A 21,359-nucleotide genomic window follows, 5' to 3' on the forward strand; every position below is an offset into this window, starting at 1 on the left:
AAGCTTCATAAAAATAAGAGCAAGGGATATAGTACTGCCAATTAGGGAGAATATACATATTAAATGTGTGCTGTGTATGCACCCAGCTGTTCACTTATTCTAGCCACTATCAAGGAGGAATGGAGCAAGACAGAACCCAGTCCCTCAAGGACTGCAATGTATAAAGAAAGCATTTAAAGAGGTTGCAGAGTCACCTCTGCAAACCCCTAGGTTCCATGTAACAATCTGTATATAGCCAGTCTTAGATACGTAGCTGCACAGGCACCAAGAACCTCACTCACTCCAACCTCTATGCATCAGCAACATGACACAGAAAAGTAGCCATAGACGAGTATTCCTTTCCATACCCTACCTTTGCTATATTTTGAAGATTTCAAAGATCCATAAAGGACATCCATTAAGGTGCTGGCAAGCAAACAGTCTGAAAATTGATTCTAACCCAGAGTAGTTGCCAAACCTAACCATACTATCACACTTATTGATAATCAAGATAATTTAAAACTTACTTGAAAAGGAACAGATTCTAACAATAGGACTTAAAGTGGGGCCCTTTCAAGTAACACTGGTGCCGCCACCACCAATGTATCCCTGTTTGATCTGATGAAGTGAGAAGGAGGTACAGTAGTACCTCTGGTTACGTAAACTTCAGGATGCAAAAGAGGCAAACCCGGAAGTATTTGATCAGGTTTTGCCGCACGCATGTGCAGAAGCGGTCCTCAGGTTGCGGAAACCTTGGGATCCGACTGGACCTCCGGAAGAGATCCCATTCTCAACCGGAGGTACCACTGTACTTGGAACAGGACTTTCTCTGAGTATTTCAGTGGTAGGCTCATGGCCCAGGCTGTGTTTTCAGAGGCAGTATGCCTCCAAATATCAGCTGCTGGGAATTGCAAGTGGGGAGAGTACTGTTGCCCTCTGATCCTGACTGTGGTCTTCCCATAGGTTGGCCACTGTGACAACAGGATGCTGAACTAGATGGGCCACTAATCTGATCCAGCAGGGCTCTTCTGATATTCTATAGGGGGAAAACCCAAGACTTTTAATTACACCTTAATCTAAGCCCAGTGTTAACAGCAGCAATTAAGACTATTCTCATTTAGAAACTGAAACACAACCAGGGCCACTACAGGTAAACCAACTCAGTTCCACTAGCCTTTACAAAGGAAGATGCTGGAAAGATAATCAGAATTATCTGCTCTTTTTAGGAGCTAAATCGGAAGAGATTTCATTCCTCGATTATTATTATTTTAGCACTAGCTGAGAAACAATTCAAAGCCATGAAGCAAGTTGTATGTTTCTATTATGTTCTCTTTTCTTAAAAGATCCAGGTGTCAGTATATTCAAGTGTTGTTCTAGGTAAAACAACAAGAATGAGAAACACTAACCTCATAAGTTCAATATTTTAAAGGAACTTAATGGTATCACTACTCATGTAGATAAAAGCCCATCTATAGGAGGTTACAACAGCTTACAATGTGTTGCCCTGTAGATGTTGTTGGACTTCAACTCCCATCATCCCTAACCATTGGCCATGCTGGCTGGGGCTGATAGGAATTTTTGTTCAACCTTGGGGTTCCCCCCCACAAGTGTTTGGGTTCTCCCAAGTCTGCTGAAACCTTCCTCTTGTGCATGGATGATGTCATTTTGTCTACAAAAGGATTGGTAGCCAGAACTGAGATCACTGTAAGTATACAATATGATAATACTGTAAGGTCGCCATAGCCCTGTGGCCCCAGGCGACAGAGAGGGTTTACACTTGATTTATGGTAGGGTAAACGCACATGCTCATAAATCCAAAAATACTCTTACCGCTAAGCAGTTGGGCTGTATCTGAACAACAGACTCAGAACATTGTTTATTTTTTCTAATAGAAAAGCTTTAGCTGCAAAAGAGTTCTTTTTTTCTTGTCATCAAGAGTTCCATTTCGTTTTGCTTTGAGGAATGTACACCATTTCTGAAAGCATGTTTAGCTTTAGTGTCATATGCAAATCTGTCCTCAGACAGCACACTGGATCCCAAACAATCAATGCCTTCCAAGGAGAAAATAAACAGATCACTTGACTCAGTGCTTTGAAAACAGTTTGCATATACCTGTTTTGCAGCAAAGCATGGGAAATGCATGGGGCGTGGGTGGCACTGTGGGTTAAACCACCGAGCCTAGGGCTTGCCGATCAGAAGGTCGGTGGTTCGAATCCCTGCGACGGGGTGAGCTCCCGTTGCTCTGTCCCTGCTCCTGCCAACCTAGCAGCTTGAAAGCACGTCAAAGTGCAAGTAGATAAATAGGTAAGATAAACGGCGGGAAGGTAAACGGCGTTTCCGTGTGCTGCTCTGGTTCGCCAGAAGCGGCTTAGTCATGCTGGCCACATGACCTGGAAGCTGTACGCCGGCTCCCTCGGGCAATAAAGCGAGATGAGCGTAGCAACCCCAGAGTTGGTCACGACTGGACCTAATGGTCAGGGGTCCCTTTACCTTTACCTATGGGAAATGCAGCATCGGAAATATTCCTCTGGAGACTCCTTGATGTAGGTGAAGATCTGCACTACAGTGAAACCAATCAAAGAGGCTGTTCATGAGCATGGCACAGGTTTGTTGAGTAAGTATTTGCCATAAAATGAACAGAAAATTATATTAAACACTGTAGATATTATAGTTGCCTTTGTCCATGGAGTTTTCTTGGCAGGGATACTGGAGTGACTTGCCGGTTCCTGCTCCAGGTGGATCACGTTTGGTCAAAACTCTCCACTATGACCTGTCCATCTTGGGTGGCCCTGCACGGCATAGCTCATAGCTTCTCTGAGTTATTCAAGCCCCTTCGCCACGGCAAGGCAGTGATCCATGAAGATATTATAGTAGCTTGCCAGTATTCCCAGGAAAACAATGAGACCTGTGCCTTCTCTGTTTTTAAAATTAGGAGCATTAGCTACAATCCAGAGAGTCGGCATAATAAAGGCTTGCGTATACAGTGTATCTCATAGCTTCTATTTGTGATGCATGATAAGGGCATGACATTGAAGTAACAACTTCTGAAGCTCTCCCAAATGTGCTTTAGATTTGCAACCTCTGAGTGAGAGAAGAGAGTAGATCAATTTATCTTAATGATGCTTTATAACTTCCCTTCCTTCCTCTGTATCCTTGTTCTTGCAGCACTCTCAGTCATCACAAAAATGAAACTAACTCCCTGCAACTGTTGGCACATGCAACCCTGAGGCATGGTGACTGAACCTGGAAGCTCAGTGGATGCAGAAGCTCCCAGGTCTCAATCCCCAATATCTCTAGGTAGGGCTGGGAATGTCTTCTGTTGGAAACACTAGAAAGATGCTGTCAGTTGGTGTAAACAATGCGGACCTAGATGGACCAACGGTCTGACTCCATAGAAGGCAGCTTCCTGTTCCACCAGAGCAAACTTGTATTAAAACAAATGTCTCTCTTTGCCAAAGATCCTGAAGTTCCCTGTATGTGAAGAACACATAGTTCATTAAGTCTGGCATAATTTGTTATGCAGGGTAGCTTTGTAGTTCACATTTAAAGTAAACTACAGTATCTTTCCCATCTAGTTCAAATGGTGAGGAAATGAAGCAGGGCAGAGAAATGTTCCTTTTTAGCAGATTAAAATTATGAGAAAAGGCGAAGCCATTTAGATAGCATTTCCTCATTTTTGCTACTTATTAACTGCTCTTGAAACACACACAGAACTTAGCTGAAAGCATGACCAACTAAATACCAGGAGCCATGGGAACAAATGGATTAGTTTATACATGAAATGTAGATAATACACTTCCAGAAAAAGTTAAAGCTGTTGATAGCTCTGTTTTGTGTTCTGCAAGGATTTGGTTAAAGCGGACTACTGCATTCTGAACATAGCACCACTTTAAAAAAGCTTCATACAACCACAGAACACTAATTCAACTGAATGTTGTATATTGCTGGTTCAGATTGTTCATCTTATTGACCACTATATTGGTCGCAAAAACAAGAAGTCATTTGCAATCATTCTAGCATCATGGACCAGAAAGTCAGCTTCAACTAGACTACAGTAATGTACCATTTACTCTCTCTCTCCAGTATATTTACTCTGAGCTCCCTTGACCTACCAGTCGATAACATCAACTAGTTGTAATTCTCTTTAAAATATGTTTTAAGTACTTGTACAATAGTTTTTCATAGTTATTAACTAATCCCAAAATAGAAACATTCCTTCCTATGTTAGACTTCTTACTAATCCCACAAATCAGAAGGAATTCTATTGAGAAAGCTTAATGATTAAAAGACAAACTGGCTGCATTCAGGCAGAATACTTTTGCTTCCATTTTAGATTGACCACAGCTTGCCATTTCATTTCAGACCCAACAAACTTACCGGTAATTCTTAATTACAGATCTTAATTACAGTTTCTTAAAACAAGACATCTTCATAGTTTAAGAAGCTGGGTTTTTTTCAACAAACCATAGTTAAGGGTTCAGACATAATGCTGAACTGTGGTTAATCTAACTTAGTAGCTTCTGATCTCTTCCTTGTGGAAGGAGGGGAGAACACATGAGGCCAAGGTTTGCCGCAGTTCATCCTCATAATGATATATCATTGTTTGGTTTAGTGTTACATGTGAATTGGGTCAGTGTATCTAGATTTGGACATTGCAACAATCTGTGGTTAATTTAAAAGGAACCAAAAGCTTTCTACACTCTTCATCATGGCTCCTGAGAAGTGGTGAGAACTCACTGCAGCTCATTGCTATAACTCTGAACCATGATTTAGGATCATGTATGAAAGACAAGTCCATTACTTCTGCAATACCCCAAGCTGGTAACTTGAAGAAATATTGTCATTTGATGCCAGGGACAAATGTGAGTAAAGTTAAAAGATAGGTAATCTTTATAGTCTTTTCAAATTCTTGTTGACAGGGTTCCATCAATGTCATTCCTACACTGATCACAAAGGGGCACTACAGAGCAGCACAAGGAGTCAAGGATGGGGTTCCTGCAGCAATGCCCTCTCCACCGTACTTGTCTCACAACAAGGAGAGAGAGGCAGAGGTCTATGTAAAGCACTAACCACAAGACCACTGTGCTTGCAAGGCTATATTTTCACAATCAATTTCTGTGGATTTCCTTCCTGCTTGGTGGTTTGGAAGTGTTGACAGTATCCAACAACCTGCAAAATGCATAATGGAAGGAACAGGGCAGATGTCTCCTGTGGTTTCACCACATAATTTTATTAAACATGCTCTACAATATGGACATTTCTGTCTTGGAAGATAACTGCACTTGAAGCATGTCAGGAGACTAGTAGTCTTTTTTTAGCCTTATATATAAAACTGTTGTGGAGGCCACTACACCTAATGTCTTTTGTATAGGAGGCGGTGCTAGTTGTGAACACACAATTCAAGTACGGTACAATTCTAGTGATGGTTCTTCTCTGTATGGGTTCTGGGCATCTTTTTCTCAACACTTAGGTAAGCTTCACAATTAAGGCATCAAGGTAAAACATAGTGCATGAAGTGGTAACAAGGGCAGGGGTGGGGAACTGAATCCAGCCAGCAGGCCAGATTCATATCCCTCCACCCTTGTGCGCCATGTAACAGGTGGGCAAGACCACACACCACTCAATCCCCTAACATCACAATAGTACCAGGTGACCCATGTGGTACACAACATTTTGAAACATTGCAAAGTCTTTCCAGATGGCATCTGCATACAAACCCCTTTTTCAAGTCTAGGCACATGCCTAGTGTCATTCATTTTCTATGCGGCCCTTCATCAGAGAGGATCACAAGGCATTTTACAATATAAAAACACAAAAATACATAAAAAGCCAAAGACTGTTTAATTAGCCAAAGGCCTAATTAATATGATGGCAAGTGGATATGCCTTGATCATATCAGCCTTGCGGGCCAAATGATAAGGCCTGGAAGGCCTAACTGGGCCTTAGGGACAGACATTTCCCACTCCTGAGCTAGAGTTTAAAAGCAAAATATATCAAGACAATGTTCCCACTGGACAAAATTCTGGTATCTTCTTTACTCTACATTTAAAAGCATGAATTAGCTAATAATGGTGTTGCAAAGTTTTTGTTTTGTAGCCTATATACTATACTATTTTTTATTCCTCAAAAAACAACCCCAAACCCTACTCAATGTGAGTTCTCAGCTAATTCTCACAACAACCCTGTGAAGTAGGGCTGGGCTAAGAGACAGTGACTAGTTCAGTAAGCTGCATGGCTGAATGGGGATTTGAACCCAGAGTGGCCTGGTCTCATTAACTACTACATGACACTAGTTCTCTACCAAATTCATGTGAAAATTTCAAAATACGAAAGTAGGATGCCCAACAGTACCTAATATTCCTCTCTCAGCCTCCCTTTTTGCTGTCATTTGGAGAAGCTAGAAAACAGCTGCACCCTCTCGCACTTGTTCACATTCAAATTTCAGTGCAAATAAGAGCTGTCTCTTTTCCACTTGCCAGAAGGCTCAAGGGAAAGGCTGATCTTCTTTCACTTCCTTTCAAGTCAGAGATTGTGAAGGAGTAGGGAAAGACTCCTATGGTTCCTCATTGTTCCCAAAATACCACAAAGGATAAGAATCCTGCCTTTCCCTCAAGCTCTCTTCAAGTATCAGAAGACTCAAGGGAAAGGCAAGGTCTACTCTAGTTTGACCAGGTGTTTGGATAATAAAAGTGTGGGAGAGGCCCCTCCCATTTCTTACTTTTTCCATAATGCAGCACAAATTAGAGAAACCCTTGTCTCTCCCACAAGCCTCCTTGTGCATGCCAGATAACTTAGAGGAGGAGATTGGCAGCAAGCACCAGCAGAAATTGGCCAGTAAACCTCAATGCAGATACAACTAACATAAAAATCTGTCGTACACTGATCAATCTACTCAGTATCTGTCTACAATTGGAGGGGGGGGAGAATCAGAACCAAGGGACCACTGTAATCCCCCTGACCTCTCTAGTCAATCCTTGAGACTCACCCTAGGACCCATCTCTTACCAGCCCAGTAGACACCTCTGTTTTTCATGTAGCTGGAATGTAGAATGTCATGCTGTACAAATGGGAAAGTCCCAATTTTGCCCATGAAAACAGTGCAGCCCTTGGGCTGAAAAGGGTTTCCCATCCTTGAACTACAATGGCTGGTGGCAGAGGCTCTCCAGCATTTCAGACATAGCTTTTTCCAAGCCCTACATGGAGATATTGGGAATTAAGCCTGGGATGCCTGCATATATAACACGTGCCACTGAGCTATGGTCTTATCCTTGATATTCTAGTTGAGTTGTGTGTGACAAATACAGTTTGTCAGGTTACAGACGCTTTAGGTTACAGACTCCGCTAACCCAGAAATTGTACCTTGGGTTAAGAACTTTGCTTCAGGATGAGAACAGAAATCACGCCGCCACAGTGCGGCGGCAGCAGGAGACTCTATTAGCTAAAGTGGTACCTCAGGTTAAGAACAGTTTCAGGTTAAGAACAGACCCTCAGAACGAATTAAGAGGTACCACTGTATGCTGGCCTTCAAGAAATGAAAAGGTTAACTTCATCTAAAAATGGTGCTTTTAAGTTAGCTGCTTGAGATAGCCACAATGCATTAGGAAATGCTGAACTGTAGAGTATATGCAGGTTTACTAGCTCCCAGTCTGACAAAGCCCATCACGTTTTACAAGTTTACTCAGGGCAAAATTATATTTCACTATTAGCATACCAAGAAAGTTAATGAAGGCACACAATGTGGTTTTAATTCCACTAGTTTAAAAAGTATAAGAAGTAAAAGTACAGCCAACAGCTTGCATTATTCTAAAAGGAGATGGGTTGTTTTGAATGGGTATTTAAGCAAGCTTAAGTGTACTTGAGAAAAATAAATGTAAAAGCTTCCTATTTTTTTCTGCTCCGACCTCAAATGCAGATCTGTTTTGGAACAAACTGCTCTGACCTCAAATCTGTTCTAGGAAGAATGCCCAAAAATGCAAAGATAGGATCCATTTAAGTGAGTAAAATGGGACCTATCAGGTCCTTGACTGCAATCCCTCTCCTCCCTAGGCATTTCACAAGTTGAGTAAGTTCATAAATGAACTATATATCTAGAATATGCAGCCCTCAGCCTTGCCTTATACATACTGAACTGTTTAAATTAAGGAAGTTTAACAAAATACTCATATAATCTGAATGAATGGGATTGGAGGACACAACAAGCAGAAGCGTCTGGCCTTTTGTGGTTTCTCTAATTTGCAACACTGCCAAGTTAAATTGAACAACTTCAAGAATCTCTCTGAATTGCACACTGGCATTATGGTCAGCTCATACTATTAATAACGCAAGATACCAGACCTCATAATGTAAATTCAGTCCTCTTCCTTCTCACTCTGGTGATTAAAACCTTTATTTTTGTTTATCATGTGCTTGTTTTATGTAAACAATTTTTGGAGGAGAAACCCAGAAGGATGGCTTCCCTCAAAAGCAAGGTCAAGGAGTGTCATTATAACATACCTGAATATACTTACACTGAACGTGCACAGAGGCAAGGATGGAGGACAATTTATGCATTTCTACTCTTATGGCAGCCACTATTCTATACTAGGACCGGCAAAGGTGCCTTGATTCTAAATTTCCATTAAGATTAGCAATAGTCAATCTCTACGGTTTGATCCCACCAAGATGCAGAATCAGGGCTGAACTATGCAAACATGGGCTAGTTCAGTTCTCCAATGCTTTCATTAGAACAAAGTATGTATGCATAAAAAGGTAAAGGGACCCCTAACCATTAGGTCCAGTCGTGGCCAACTCTGGGGTTGCGGCGCTCATCTCGCTTTATTGGCCGAGAGAGCTGGCGTACAGCTTCTGGGTCATGTGGCCAGCATGACTAAGCCGCTTCTGGTGAACCAGAACAGCGCACGGAAATGCCGTTTACCTTCCCACCGGAGCGGTACCTATTTATCTACTAGCACTTCATGCTTTCGAACTGCTAGGTTGGCAGGAGCAGGGACTGAGCAACAGGAGCTCACCCCATCATGGGGATTCAAACCGCCGACCTTCTGATCAGCAAGTCCTAGGCTCTGTGGTTTAGACCACAGCACTACCCGCGTCCCATGTATGCATATATTTAAGCTATTTATATACCACTTAATCACTGAAGTTTCTAATCTGGTTTCACTCTGGAACATAACGGGAGGTATGGGGTAAAACCTGACCCTCATCCCTGTCACTGGAATCACTGTGACACTGGAACAAGCCAGGCCTCCATCTCAACTATCTCCTTGTGCCCCTATACTTTATCCCAAAATGGTTTCCAAAAATAAAGCACTGCACCGGGGGCCTAAACCAACCTGCCAACCATAACAACAGGAGGACTGGCCTCCATTAACAAGGCCCTCTGTATACAGAGATGCACAGCACCCTACAGCCCCTTCCTCTACATGCATACCTTATTATCAGAGTGATGGGCATTTACCTAATAATAGATTAAAAGTACAATATGAAGTGTTTTATAGTTTGAAGCACAGCATTCTACACAGAATGCTTACTCTGTGTATCTACGACAATGATTGGGAAAATGTACACACACCCCTAAAGAAAAATTATGGGGAATGATGGGAGTAGTAGTCCAACATCTGGAGGGCCACAAGGCCCCCATTCCTGATCTATGCTACAGGTAAACCCTGGCAGCCAAGAGACCTGTGCCTGATAAAGTGTAGTCAATAAACAAAAAGAATGCAAATAAGTAGGACTGAAATAAGAACTAACTAATGAACCCAAGTAGTCAATCAAAGTTTTTAATCAACCTCCACTCAACCATAAAGCTCACTGCGTGACTGTGAGCCAGTTACACTTTCCCAGCTTATCCTACCTCAAAGGGTTGTGGTGAAGATAAATTTATGTACGTTGCTTTGAGCTCACTGAAGGAATGGTGGGATAAAATATAATTATTTTGAATGGATATGGCACTTCATTGATCTAGCAATGACTACATATCATAGGAAGGGATGACAAGGGTTGTGTGGACTCCTGGCAGAGATCTAAAGCCAAGGTTTTGCTTGCTGTCATCAAGGTGGAAGGCACTGGTGATACTGCTGCCTGCTCCTCCAGTCAAAAGCCTAGCCAACCAGTGGGGAAGACCGGGTTGGGGGTGGGAGGCAGAAAAGGATGGGTACTGGGTTCCTAGAAGCCCCTCTTGCTGCTTCTCACTGAAGCACAATAGTCTGGGGAAGGGCAGGCAGGCTGTGGGTCCCCAACAGCTCCACCCACTGCTAGAAAGGGAAATCCCCAGCACTTTGGAGTTGCTCTCTCACAGACATGGCCTGGGTCACCTTCATCTCTCAAATTTCAATATACAAAAAATAGCTGCACACTGACATTTAAAATGAAAATTAGATACATCTTATTAAAACACTATGAACTGAAACCTACTTCTTTTCTTCCACATCCCCTCTCTTCCATTTAACCCCCCCCCCCGGATGCAACAATATAATTCTTTGGTCTAGAACAAATATTTCTTCTGATCTATCCAATGTATCAGAGTTGTATGTGTTTTCCTTTCTGTTTTAAAAAAAAGTCCTAGAGAGTATGCCTGAACATTTAAAAGTGTCCATTAACATTTTAAATCAGAATTTCATGTGCAAGCTTAACTTATCAATAAATAAAGTAAAACTGATGGTTAATTGACTGGAAGTGTTTTAAAATTGAATGGCAGGCCCACAAATGAGACATGAGGATGGCAGTGATGAAAAGAAAAGGTGAGCTAACCCTAGTTTTGCAATAATACATTTTCAACTAATGGTATTTGTTTTATTTGCTATCAATGTATCCTTGACAAGTTTTTTAGACTCTCTCTGCACTAGAGGAATAACATTCACTAATCTGCTTGCCAAATATGTCTGTTTATACTGAAAAGATCAAGTTTTATATTAGTTTTCTGCCTATAATACACCTATTCAAAACACCTGATTGCTCTTAAATTTGTTTACATCTAGTGCCATTGCCAACAAAGCAAGCCAGCATGCATACAGAATCCAGACTCCTGCCTATTGGAACTACAGAGGCAGCAACGGAAATAGCCCAATTAGCTGCTGTAACACTTCAAAAGTATCCAAAAACTTCTCAGATCCATTATAAAGAAAGTCACTTGGAAAACAGTCATTCAACATGCAATTGTTGCTGCACATTTTACTACGGTTGTCAATACTGAAATTAAAGATGCTGAACAGGTCAGCATGAGGCACTGGGGAGTCGGTTAGAGCACCCTTTACACCGGGGTTCTGTTTGAAACCACTTTGCTCACAAAAGGCACAAACAAAGCAGAGAATCATGGAACAATTTTTTAGAATTTGAGAAATTTTATAAACATGCCAACTAAAATCATATGTCTGAACATGAAGAACAGAAACCAAAAGTGAACGGAATAATTTACTAGTATTGAGATACAGGAAAATATATGTGCAAGAAAGGGCCCTCCAAACTCCTCTTTATTTGCTTTTCAGCTTTTAGAGAGCCAGGAACTTCCCCCAGAAACAACTGTGTACTTCCAACTAATCAACAGACAAAAATGTTTATAGGCCAGCTTCACATAAAGTCCCAGTTGTTATTGCAACAGCTAGGACTTGCAAAATAAAATGTTGATATATCTGGATGCTGCTTATAACAAGAACAAAGAAAATCCTTCTAACCCAAAAATGAGTCGTCTAGTACTCTTGTAGCAAAACAGCAACATGACATTGGTACACTGAGCCGATGCTTGCACAATTCTTAGCAGAGCCAACACCTTTGTAAAGGCTTCAAGGCAAATACACTACAGAGCATGCAAAAATAATTCAACTGCTTTTCTACCAGCCCTCATGTTACTTCTCCTGATGCATTTGTCTATTTGATCATAACTTTTCATACACTAAAAAGTTATTTTCAAAGCATTCCTTAGCCCTGCATATATTTGTTTCATCATTGACTTGAGCCACACCTAATGAACAAGCTATTGCAGCACTTGTCACCATGCAACAAAACCTGCTGTCTAAAGGTTACAGTGAAATTCTAAACAGTAGCAAATGCAGAAAAAATCTTTGTTGCATGAACATTTTATAGCCAGGGTACTACTAAGCATGTGTGCAGCCACACTCCCAGCTCAATGGCAGGAAGCATGCTAAGAAAATGACTACCATGCACCCAGTTTTTCACATGTTTCTAGCATGGCAACATCTTCCCGTAAGTCCTTCTTTATCAAGTGATACAGCCACATCTTACTCTGTGCAGCAACCAACTTCCAGAAAATAGATGCTAGGGTACCAGTCCTAGAAATTAAAAATGGCACAAGGCTCCACACACCGTACATGGGGACTGAAGTGGAATGGATCTTGGAAGGGCAGATGTTTCAAAGCTCTCTCTCATCTCAAAAAAAGACATTGTGTATTCAAAGAGAAAGAAGAAGTTTAAACAAATTATACTTACGAGGCATGATCCCTTGGCTAACCAGCTCCTCGCGTGTTCGTCGCTGCTGGAGCTTCAACTGTAGCACTGCAATGAGGCAGACAAAGAATTAAGTGCGGAACAGGTTACTGTGACATGCCACAATGCAGAGCATATTTTTCTCTTCATTTTCTTTTCTTTTAGCTCCAGAACATTAGTGTGTAGGAGAGAAGCCCTGTCATCCCCACCCAATTCTTAACTCTTGCAATTGCAGAAGTGGCCTCAGGCAGCAAGGTTTCCGTATTCTGCTGTAGACAGCGGGGAGAGGAAGTTACAATGCATTTTAGCAGGTTGATAAAAAAATCCACAGAGTATGAAAACAGGGCCTGTTGCTCAACAACTCCTGCAGCACCACAGTCCTTTGCAAATAATGAAAGCATAAAAACATGGGGACCACACAAACAGACTCTGATCCAGTAAAATGCAGAAATTCACATTTACCGAAGTTTTCATTCATGTACACCTAAATTTATCACTAACAACTATACTGTCAGTTGCATGGCTTGTCCCTATTTCTTACAACCAACAGGTTGTACCAACACTGTTTCCAAAAAGTGAGATTCCAAGAAAAAATCCTTTTAAGGATTTGAAGAGTTCACCGTAAACCATCTACAAGTTTATACTGAAGGGCACATAACATGGATCAGTTTCTTCTGAATCTGAATGTACTTTTAATTATCCTCACAATCCATAGAGTTAGTGATACAAGGTATATTTTATGTACTCTCTCAATGTATGCTTACAAATCATAGTGTGGTATTAAAATATACTAGAAATTGTGAGAACAAAACAGAAATAAATTCTGAGTAGCATATCTGCAGGAAAAGGTATTATTTTATGTGTATCTTTAGACATTTTTCTATGCAGAAATAGGGACGATAATGAAGCTGAGTATACCCATAGCTATGCATACATGCATATCGTATATGCAAATCATGTTGCAATTATGTGCTTATAGAAGGTGCTGATACAAGTTAGCTGCCCCATTTAACTGAAAAATTATTCTTGATCTGGTCCTCCACACTGTGTTAAGAGGCACCAACTAAAGCTGTTTGGGCTGTTAGGGTTTGAAATTAGCAGGGCACCAGGAACATTTTGCACCTAAAGAGTCTCCATTTGTGAGCACCTCAAAAAGTCTGGGTGCCATTTTTTGCGCCTGGCTGACACTCAAGGATTAGTGAAACGTATGTGCTTTGAAGCCTCAAAGTATACGTTAAGAATAGACAATATGTTAAGGAGTTTAACAATAAATAGTGTTTTGAAAACACCAAATTAAACATGTAAAATGTTTAAAGTGTGATATTAACAATGTGTCACTTATGTGAATTGCACATTAATTCATGCTTATCAAAATAATAAATAAAAAGTGTTGAGACCCTCCACACACACACCCAGTGGCGACTACATTCTTTTGGCGCCCACAACCCAGGTCCCAGAAGCTATTTGGCTCCTAGTTTTTCTATCCCAGTTTCTAACACTGGTTATGGTAATATAAAACCCAACTTTTGTGTGGCCTTTTTATGATTGTGCAAGTTTTGATTTCCTAAAGATTGAAATAAGTGGAAGATAGAACTTTTTTTAAAGTGTTTTCATAAGTACAAGGCAATCATTTGTTAACTATTCAAGTGACACCAGTATTACACAAGTAAACTTAAAGTAATTCTGCAAGATGACAACATACAAGCATGTTTGTATCATATCCTGAGCGCCAAAGTTTGCAAAAAAGTTACAATATAAACTGGGATCAAGTCTCTTCAGAAGAAATATAGATCAAACAACTTTGAACATCATAGACACATTCAGAAATAATTTCCAGAGAGGCAAGTTGTTTTAGTGTGTTGCAGAAAAAACAAAAGAATCTTGTGGTTCTATAAAGATTAACACATTTATTATGGCATTAGCTTGTCTGGACTAGTCTCCAAGTATATCTTTGAGGTATTAAGTACACATTTCTATATAGTCTTCATTTCAGAAAAGCATTAAAAACAACCTTACTGCCAGAACAGTGCAGCAATCAAGTGAAGCCACTGAAGGGTGGGTCAAATTAGTACTGCATGAACCGTTTGAATCGGAAGTGAAAACACCCATTGTAACCAGATGAAAGTATACGAGAGGAACTTAAGGTATGCTGAAAGTAGTTACTCAAGAAGCCTGCTAGAATGTAATGCTGAAAGGCTGCTGTCAAGTAGCATACGCTTTCATGCTGAAGAGAATGTAACAACTCATCTAAAATCGTTAAAGCTGCTACGAGTCTATTGCCAGCTTTCCAAAATCCACTTTCTTTTAAAACATTGTTTTAAAATATTTGCATTGTTGAAGTTTATAAACACTGCCTCAACTCAAAATTCTGTTTGTGCTCTGATATGTGTGTAAACTGGTATGGGGCTACCAGTTCCTGCTACTTTAAGCTTCTAGGTAACAATCCATCTTGCATCCGGCCCACATCCCCACTTCCCACTCTTTCCCCAATCGCCTGCATCACCACCAGGCCACACAAGAGTTTATATCCTGCGCTGAGTGCTTTTGCATCTGATAGCAGGTCTGAACCATTTCCCTTCCACATCCTTTTCGGCAGCTAACTGAAAGCGTTTCTAAACTAAACCTATAACCCCCGCCCCCACATGGAACTCTCTATGTTTGATTAAAGTAGGCAGTGTCACTTCAGGATTGCGGGGTGAACCTCAGAGTGAACCCTCTGGCCACCACTGCAGTGGGCAACCCCAGCTCCTCTCTCCTGCTCTAAGGAAGTGTCAGTGGGCCTCTCCACAAATGACAGCAGAGAGGATGAGGAGGTGGCAGCCAAGGCAAATGCAGAGGAGGATGAAGGAGCAGCAGCAGCACAGAGCGAGAAGTGAGCCTCAGCATATCTTTCCGCAGGGCCTGCAAGACAGAGTTGTTCCACCAGGCCTTTGGTCAGGGCGCAGCCTGACTCCCTTCTCTGGCAACCTGCACAGAATTTTGCTTAATGGTTGCCATTAATTTGATTTTAATTAATTTTTATAATGAAATGTTTTTAGAATGTTGGATTATTTGATTGTTTGATTATTTGATTGTTGTTAGCCGCCTTGAGCCCGGCTTCAGCTGGGGAGGGCGGGATATAAATAAAATTTATTATTATTATTATTATTATTGTTGTTGTTGTTATTATTATTATATTAAATTAAGTAGGCACTGCCCTTTGGTGATCAAATTCTATTAAGACTACCCATTCTGTTTATACATTGTGCAATTGTGATCATTTTATGTTTTGTAAATTTGCAACATTTAAAATATAATAAATAAATGCAACATTATTTCACCTCAAGAGGTAGCTGGGGCTTGTCAAGCTGGGAAGGCAGCCCGTCTCAGAGAAGAAAAACTGATCCTAAACCTCCACTGTTTTTCAGGAGAAGAAAAAGCTAAGGAGGAAACCCTACACAAATCCAGAGTGGAGTCCCTAAGACAATTGGATGGTGCCTTATATGCTTCCTTATCGCAACTCCTGCAGCCAAGCTGGTGCCAAACATATTGCTCTGCTTTCCTTTGGACCACCATCAGCGAGGGCGGGGTCTTGTTGTCTGGGCAGCCCAGGACCTCCATGCACACTGCCCAGGCTTGCACCCTAAGGTGGTCACTTGGTGCTGCTAACACAATGGTTTGACTTCACCCCCAGAGGCACACTCCATTATTTCTCAAGACAGATGGATGCTAACATCAATTTCAATTCAGCACTAACTGCTAAGATACCAATGCAAATAAGCCATTTAAAGAGCTCAAAACCACCCTCCCATCCCCAATTAATCTGAACTTTATTTGAAAAGGTTATATTCCTTTCTTGCTATGGTGACTCTGAGAGCTAGCAACCAACTCTCATGAAATGTTCATATTCCCTTCTGAATCATGAGTGCTCACAAAACATACTCAGCATAGAAGGTATTTGGTTCCAAGTGTGAGACCATTAAGAAATAAAAATTAAGGAGCTTACAGTGAAATTGCTGAAAGCTCAAAGTGCTAACCAGCTTTTTAATGGATTCATGAAATATCATTTGCCAGGTCCAAAAAGAGTAGAATGCGGAAGAGACCCAGAGTTATGCACTACAACAACAACAACAACAACAACAACTTATTTATATGTCACTCATCTGACTACCCCAGCCACTCTGGGCAGCTTCCAACAAAAAACAGTAAAAACACAATACAACATCACACATTAAAAACTTCCCTGAATGCCAATGCTTTCTTGTAGCAAACAAATGAGCTTCGATCTTAGATTGGAGGTGCTTGCAAGCTTATTTAGAGCAGGCTTTTGCCTTGTACATGAAACATGATGCCATTCTAGAGAATAATACTTTAATCCACTGAAGGCTGAGGGGGAATGTGAACTGTCTATGCACTTTGGCAGATTATATAGTTCATAAACATTTAAGTGAAGCAGATTGTACACACCACCTAAAGAGTCATGGCTGTGTATTCCATCAGCTGGAAGAAGATCAGCAATAATTTGTATTACAGTATACCAACTGGAATAAGGGGAAAGAACTTGCATTCATTTCAATTTTACAGTGTATATTGCTCCTGTGATGTGTATGAACTCTTGAAGAGCTCATCAATCTTAAGCATCAGGCAAAACTTATAGAAAACTGTTTGCTTTACTACATCTCACACTCCATTCCTGTTTTTACTTGAGTGCAGGAACTACTGCTGCTGCAAAATGCCAGGAGTTTCTTTTCAGCTTCCTTGGCAACTACAGTAAGGAACAGGAGAACTTGCTGATTTACTCTGTAATATCTTTAGGAGACACTCGGGGCAAGACACCCTATTTATATTCATGTCAAAATGCTGAGAAAAAACGAACTACTTCCCTTTGGGCTATAAAGGGGTGGCTTACAAAAGCAGATATGAAATGTAGAAAACAGAATCAGTTCCTTTAACTGCATTTTACTCAGTTCCAGTTGGTGGAAGGAAATCTTCTCCACCTCAAACCACAGTGATTTAATATTTGCATTTCCAAGCTCCCAGAAATCTTCCTGAGAAACAAAACAGTTTTTACTTCTGAAAGATTGCTAAGACAGCTGCCAGTAAGCAGACCAGGCATCTGTTCACATTCTTACAGTGCTGCTGAATACAACCACAGTCCCTTGCAAATAGACAAGAGACACACACTTCAAAAGCATCAAGGAAAACAGATGCACTTCAACAGCCTTCATACCAGATCCCTCTCCCCAATAACTTTTAGAATTTGAGAAATATCTCAAATATATTTTCATCCATTTTCAACAGCCTATTTTGCTCTTTCCCTTGAAGCCGATCTAGTGATAAGGGACTCTTTTACTAAAGGTAAAACAAAAAAGTTTCTAAAGAGGAGAACCTGTGAGAAAGTTCCCTAAGGCTCAAGTTTTTGATGCTTATTATGTAGTCAAAACTATACTATCCACAAAAAAGAGGGGGATATCATCAAGCTTGAGTGGAAGTGCAAAAATACAAAAAAGGTATTCTATTTTTTAAAAATGTAGGTCCCACTTGCCTTATTCTATCTCCAAAGAAAATTATTCCCTTTGATAAGGGAAAGGAATTCCAACACTCAAGTCATTAGTGTGACTAATGAGTTATATGATCTTGTTGACTGTGTGTCATACTGAGTTTTAAAATGATAGATCAGGAATTATCAAGCTTTCTACCCTCTAGGCAAAACCTGAGATGGCTGGAAATTCCTGAGGTTCATCATCACAGAACGGAAGAAGACTTTGGTACAATCAGCTGGCCGTTACTGACATCATGCTATCTAATCCATCTCTGGATATTGCTAAATTCTTTGCCATGGTATTTTCCTTGTAGCAAGGAGTTCTATAGCTCAGCTTTCCTTAAGCTCAGTACAGACATCTGCTCTGGAGATAAGGTACAACCTCTACATTTGGGGCAAAGTTTGCCGATCCAAAGTCTGATTCAGAGTAGGAGAATGTTTTTTCTTTTGTTTTCCCCCCTTCCCATCCCTACGTGCATCTCAAAGTATTTTACCCATCTCCTACAATTTCTTCTCCCATTCTCCTTTCAGACTCAACTTGTACCTTAACCCTACCCCCAAAAAATTACCTGTTTGTTTCATCCAGTGGCACTGAGACCCACTGGCTGATCCTGGTCAACTGTTTCAGAAACACTGTTCTGGGTAATCTGTAGATTCTTCAGAACTTTATTTAGCACTGTGGCCTAGGATATTTGTTTATGCCAAGGGTAGGGAACCTTTTCCATTCAGAGGGCCATATTATGGCAAACATTCCAAGGGCCATGAGCCAGTGGTGGGCATGGCCACACACAAACATCAGTCTCCATCCTGGCCAGAAAGAGTTGTTTTCTCAGTTCAATGACATGTTCCAGCAAAGTAAAATCACTAGAGGAGGGTGCGGAGAAGGACCAATGAGGGTGTTTGGCCAGGGCAGAGTCCCAAGGGCCAGGTCAAGAGGGATGCATTTGGCCCCTGGACCCAAGATTCCATACACCTGATCTATACTGCTAATATGGTTAAATTCTGAACTAAGACTAGAAGTTCAGATTCAAATGCCCACTCGATCATGAAGCCCATAGTGGGCCAGCTGCTCTCTCTCAGCCCAACATACCTCACACAATTGTTGTGAGGGAAAAAGTGGAGAGGGAAAAGAAGACCTTGCATGCCACCTTCAGCTCCTTGGGGAAAAGGCAGAATATAAATGTAAAACATGTAAGTTGGTTTTAGCTAAATGTACACTTCCCCAAAATAAATAATACTTTTGTCTTGAAGAGATGCTTTGATCTATTTGAACTGACACTAATTAGTATAGCAAGAACACACTCAGTAGTTCAGCAACTTCAAGAGACATACAATTCCTTTTGTTTTAATTTTGCAAGCCACCCAGAGGACACTGTCCTGGGGGTGGCCTAGAAATCTTTTTAAATACATTAATATTTTTCTGCTGATCATTTGCATTTGATGTTGCTGCAATAACAGAATACAACAAAGCTTGAGGAAGTTAATAAAGCTATTGTGAATGAAATAGAAATCTTACTTTTATACAAGGTTAGGCTTCAAGGTATCACTCTGAGCAGCAACTGTGAATCCTTAATTTGGGATTGCACACTTCTCAAATCATCAAGTCAAAGCTCAATGGTGTGCCTGCACCACATGATGTGATCAATTATGGGGGCGAGACTTACCTGCCCCTCCCTATTTTATTCAAGTTAGCTGACTGGAATGAAAAAAAGCCCTTATAATGAAATCTTTTCTATTTTGACCTCTCCATCTGAAATGAATGCAATATTGCCAATATAAACACACACACACGCCTTGAACATCCCCATTAATACTGGGCCACTGCACTGTAATCATGGACAAGCATCCAAAAACATTCTCAGACACATTAATTGTCCTCTTGGTATGGAAGCAATAAAAGTGTTTAAAGCACAATGGGCTATAATCAATGTTAGTCATATTCCTGAGTAGGCCTATTGATATTAATGGACAATACCTAAGTTAGTCTATAATTTTAAATGGGTCTACTAAGAGAAGACAACTCCATGTGGGTTCTTTTTGGCTGCCAAATTTCTAAATCTATAAATTCAATGACCATTTTAGAAAACAAACTTAGATTGCAGTATGCAAAGCAAGTGTGCCTTAGACCAGTGTTTCCCAACCTTGGTCCTCCAGCTGTTTGCGAACTACAATTCCCATCATCCCTGACCACTGGTCTTGCTAGCTGAGGATTATGGGAGTTGTAGTCCAAAAACAGCTGGAGGCCCAAGGATGGGAAATGCTGCCTTAGACAGTTGTCACTAGGTCTAAGGCAGGCATGGCCAAACTTGGCCCTCCAGCTGTTTTGGGACTACAGCTCCCATCATCCCTAGCTAACAGGACCAGTGTTCAGGGATGATGGGAATTATAGTCCCAAAACAGCTGGAGGGCCAGGTTTGGCCATGCCTGGTTTAAGGTAACAGCTGTGGCTCATAGGAGCAGTCTGGTAAACTAGGGGAGTAAACATGTCAAATGTATCCAAAAAGTCTGAACAGAAAGCAGCTGCTTCAGGTATCTATACTCTTCCAAACTTCCTTATCACCTAATTTCATGTAACATTCTAAGTCTACTATTCAGAGGGAGCCTTTCTTCCTGTAATTCCACATCCAGCCCTTATGTGTTCATTAGTTTCAGTTTTCCTGTCTGAATATTTGGTATATTTATGCAGTATGCTTTTAAACTGTGTCATAATGACCCTCATTTATAAAAGCTGAAATGTGCCATCTTTACTAAGGACAAGGCAGACAACAAGAAAAGAAAACCACCTGATTAGTGCATGGTGCTTACTAGCTGAATGTATGTTCAAGATGAGCACACCGTGGCAGTGCCTTTCAGTCTGGCAGGGACCAGTAACTTGGGACTATACACTACAGAACAATAGAGTTACTTTCCTCTGAAAATCAAAATATTAGAGAAATTCTGAACAAAGCCCTTATACCTAGACATAATGCAACAGTAACAATTTGAAGTATGATATGCATCATAGCACAAATGGACCACTATGAAATTAGCTCAGTGCTTGGGACTGGCCCTAACAGTGCAGTAGAGGTTAGCAAATTATCCTAATTAATCAGAACCCATAAAGAAGAAGAAAAGGGTTCATTCAAGTTGTGGCCTCCACTATACATGGTAGCGATAACTGAATAATTATTTGCTTAGCTTCATCAGACAACACTTTCCCATTAAACCAAAATCTGAAATTTTGGTTTGAAATGAGTTTCCATTTCAGGTTGGAGGGCAAGCACTAACCATTGTTTGCCATTTCAGCTGTCACAGAAAGACTAGAATGCTGACAAAGTTCACAAACAAAAAGGCTTGCAATAGAGGTATTACAGTATGCAAGAGAACTAGACTAAATCCTAACCACTAATATAGAATTCCACATGGCAGAAACCTAGCTAGTGGGT

General features: G+C 40.8%; 1 protein-coding gene across 2 annotated transcripts in view; it reads right to left on the reverse strand.

Annotated features, from left to right (window-relative positions):
- MRTFA (myocardin related transcription factor A) overlaps window positions 1-21,359 on the reverse strand; it is a 63,134-nt gene that overhangs the window by 19,478 nt on the left and 22,297 nt on the right. For both annotated transcript variants that reach the window (XM_080971363.1, XM_080971362.1), the window contains exon 2: window positions 12,417-12,482. In XM_080971363.1, coding sequence (XP_080827489.1) covers window positions 12,417-12,423 — 7 coding nt within the window. In that variant the 5' untranslated portion in view covers window positions 12,424-12,482. The remainder of the gene's footprint in view (window positions 1-12,416; window positions 12,483-21,359) is intronic.

This window comes from Podarcis pityusensis (assembly GCF_964106645.2).
Source record: "Podarcis pityusensis genome assembly, chromosome: 10".
Classification (NCBI taxonomy): Eukaryota; Metazoa; Chordata; class Lepidosauria; order Squamata; family Lacertidae; genus Podarcis; species Podarcis pityusensis.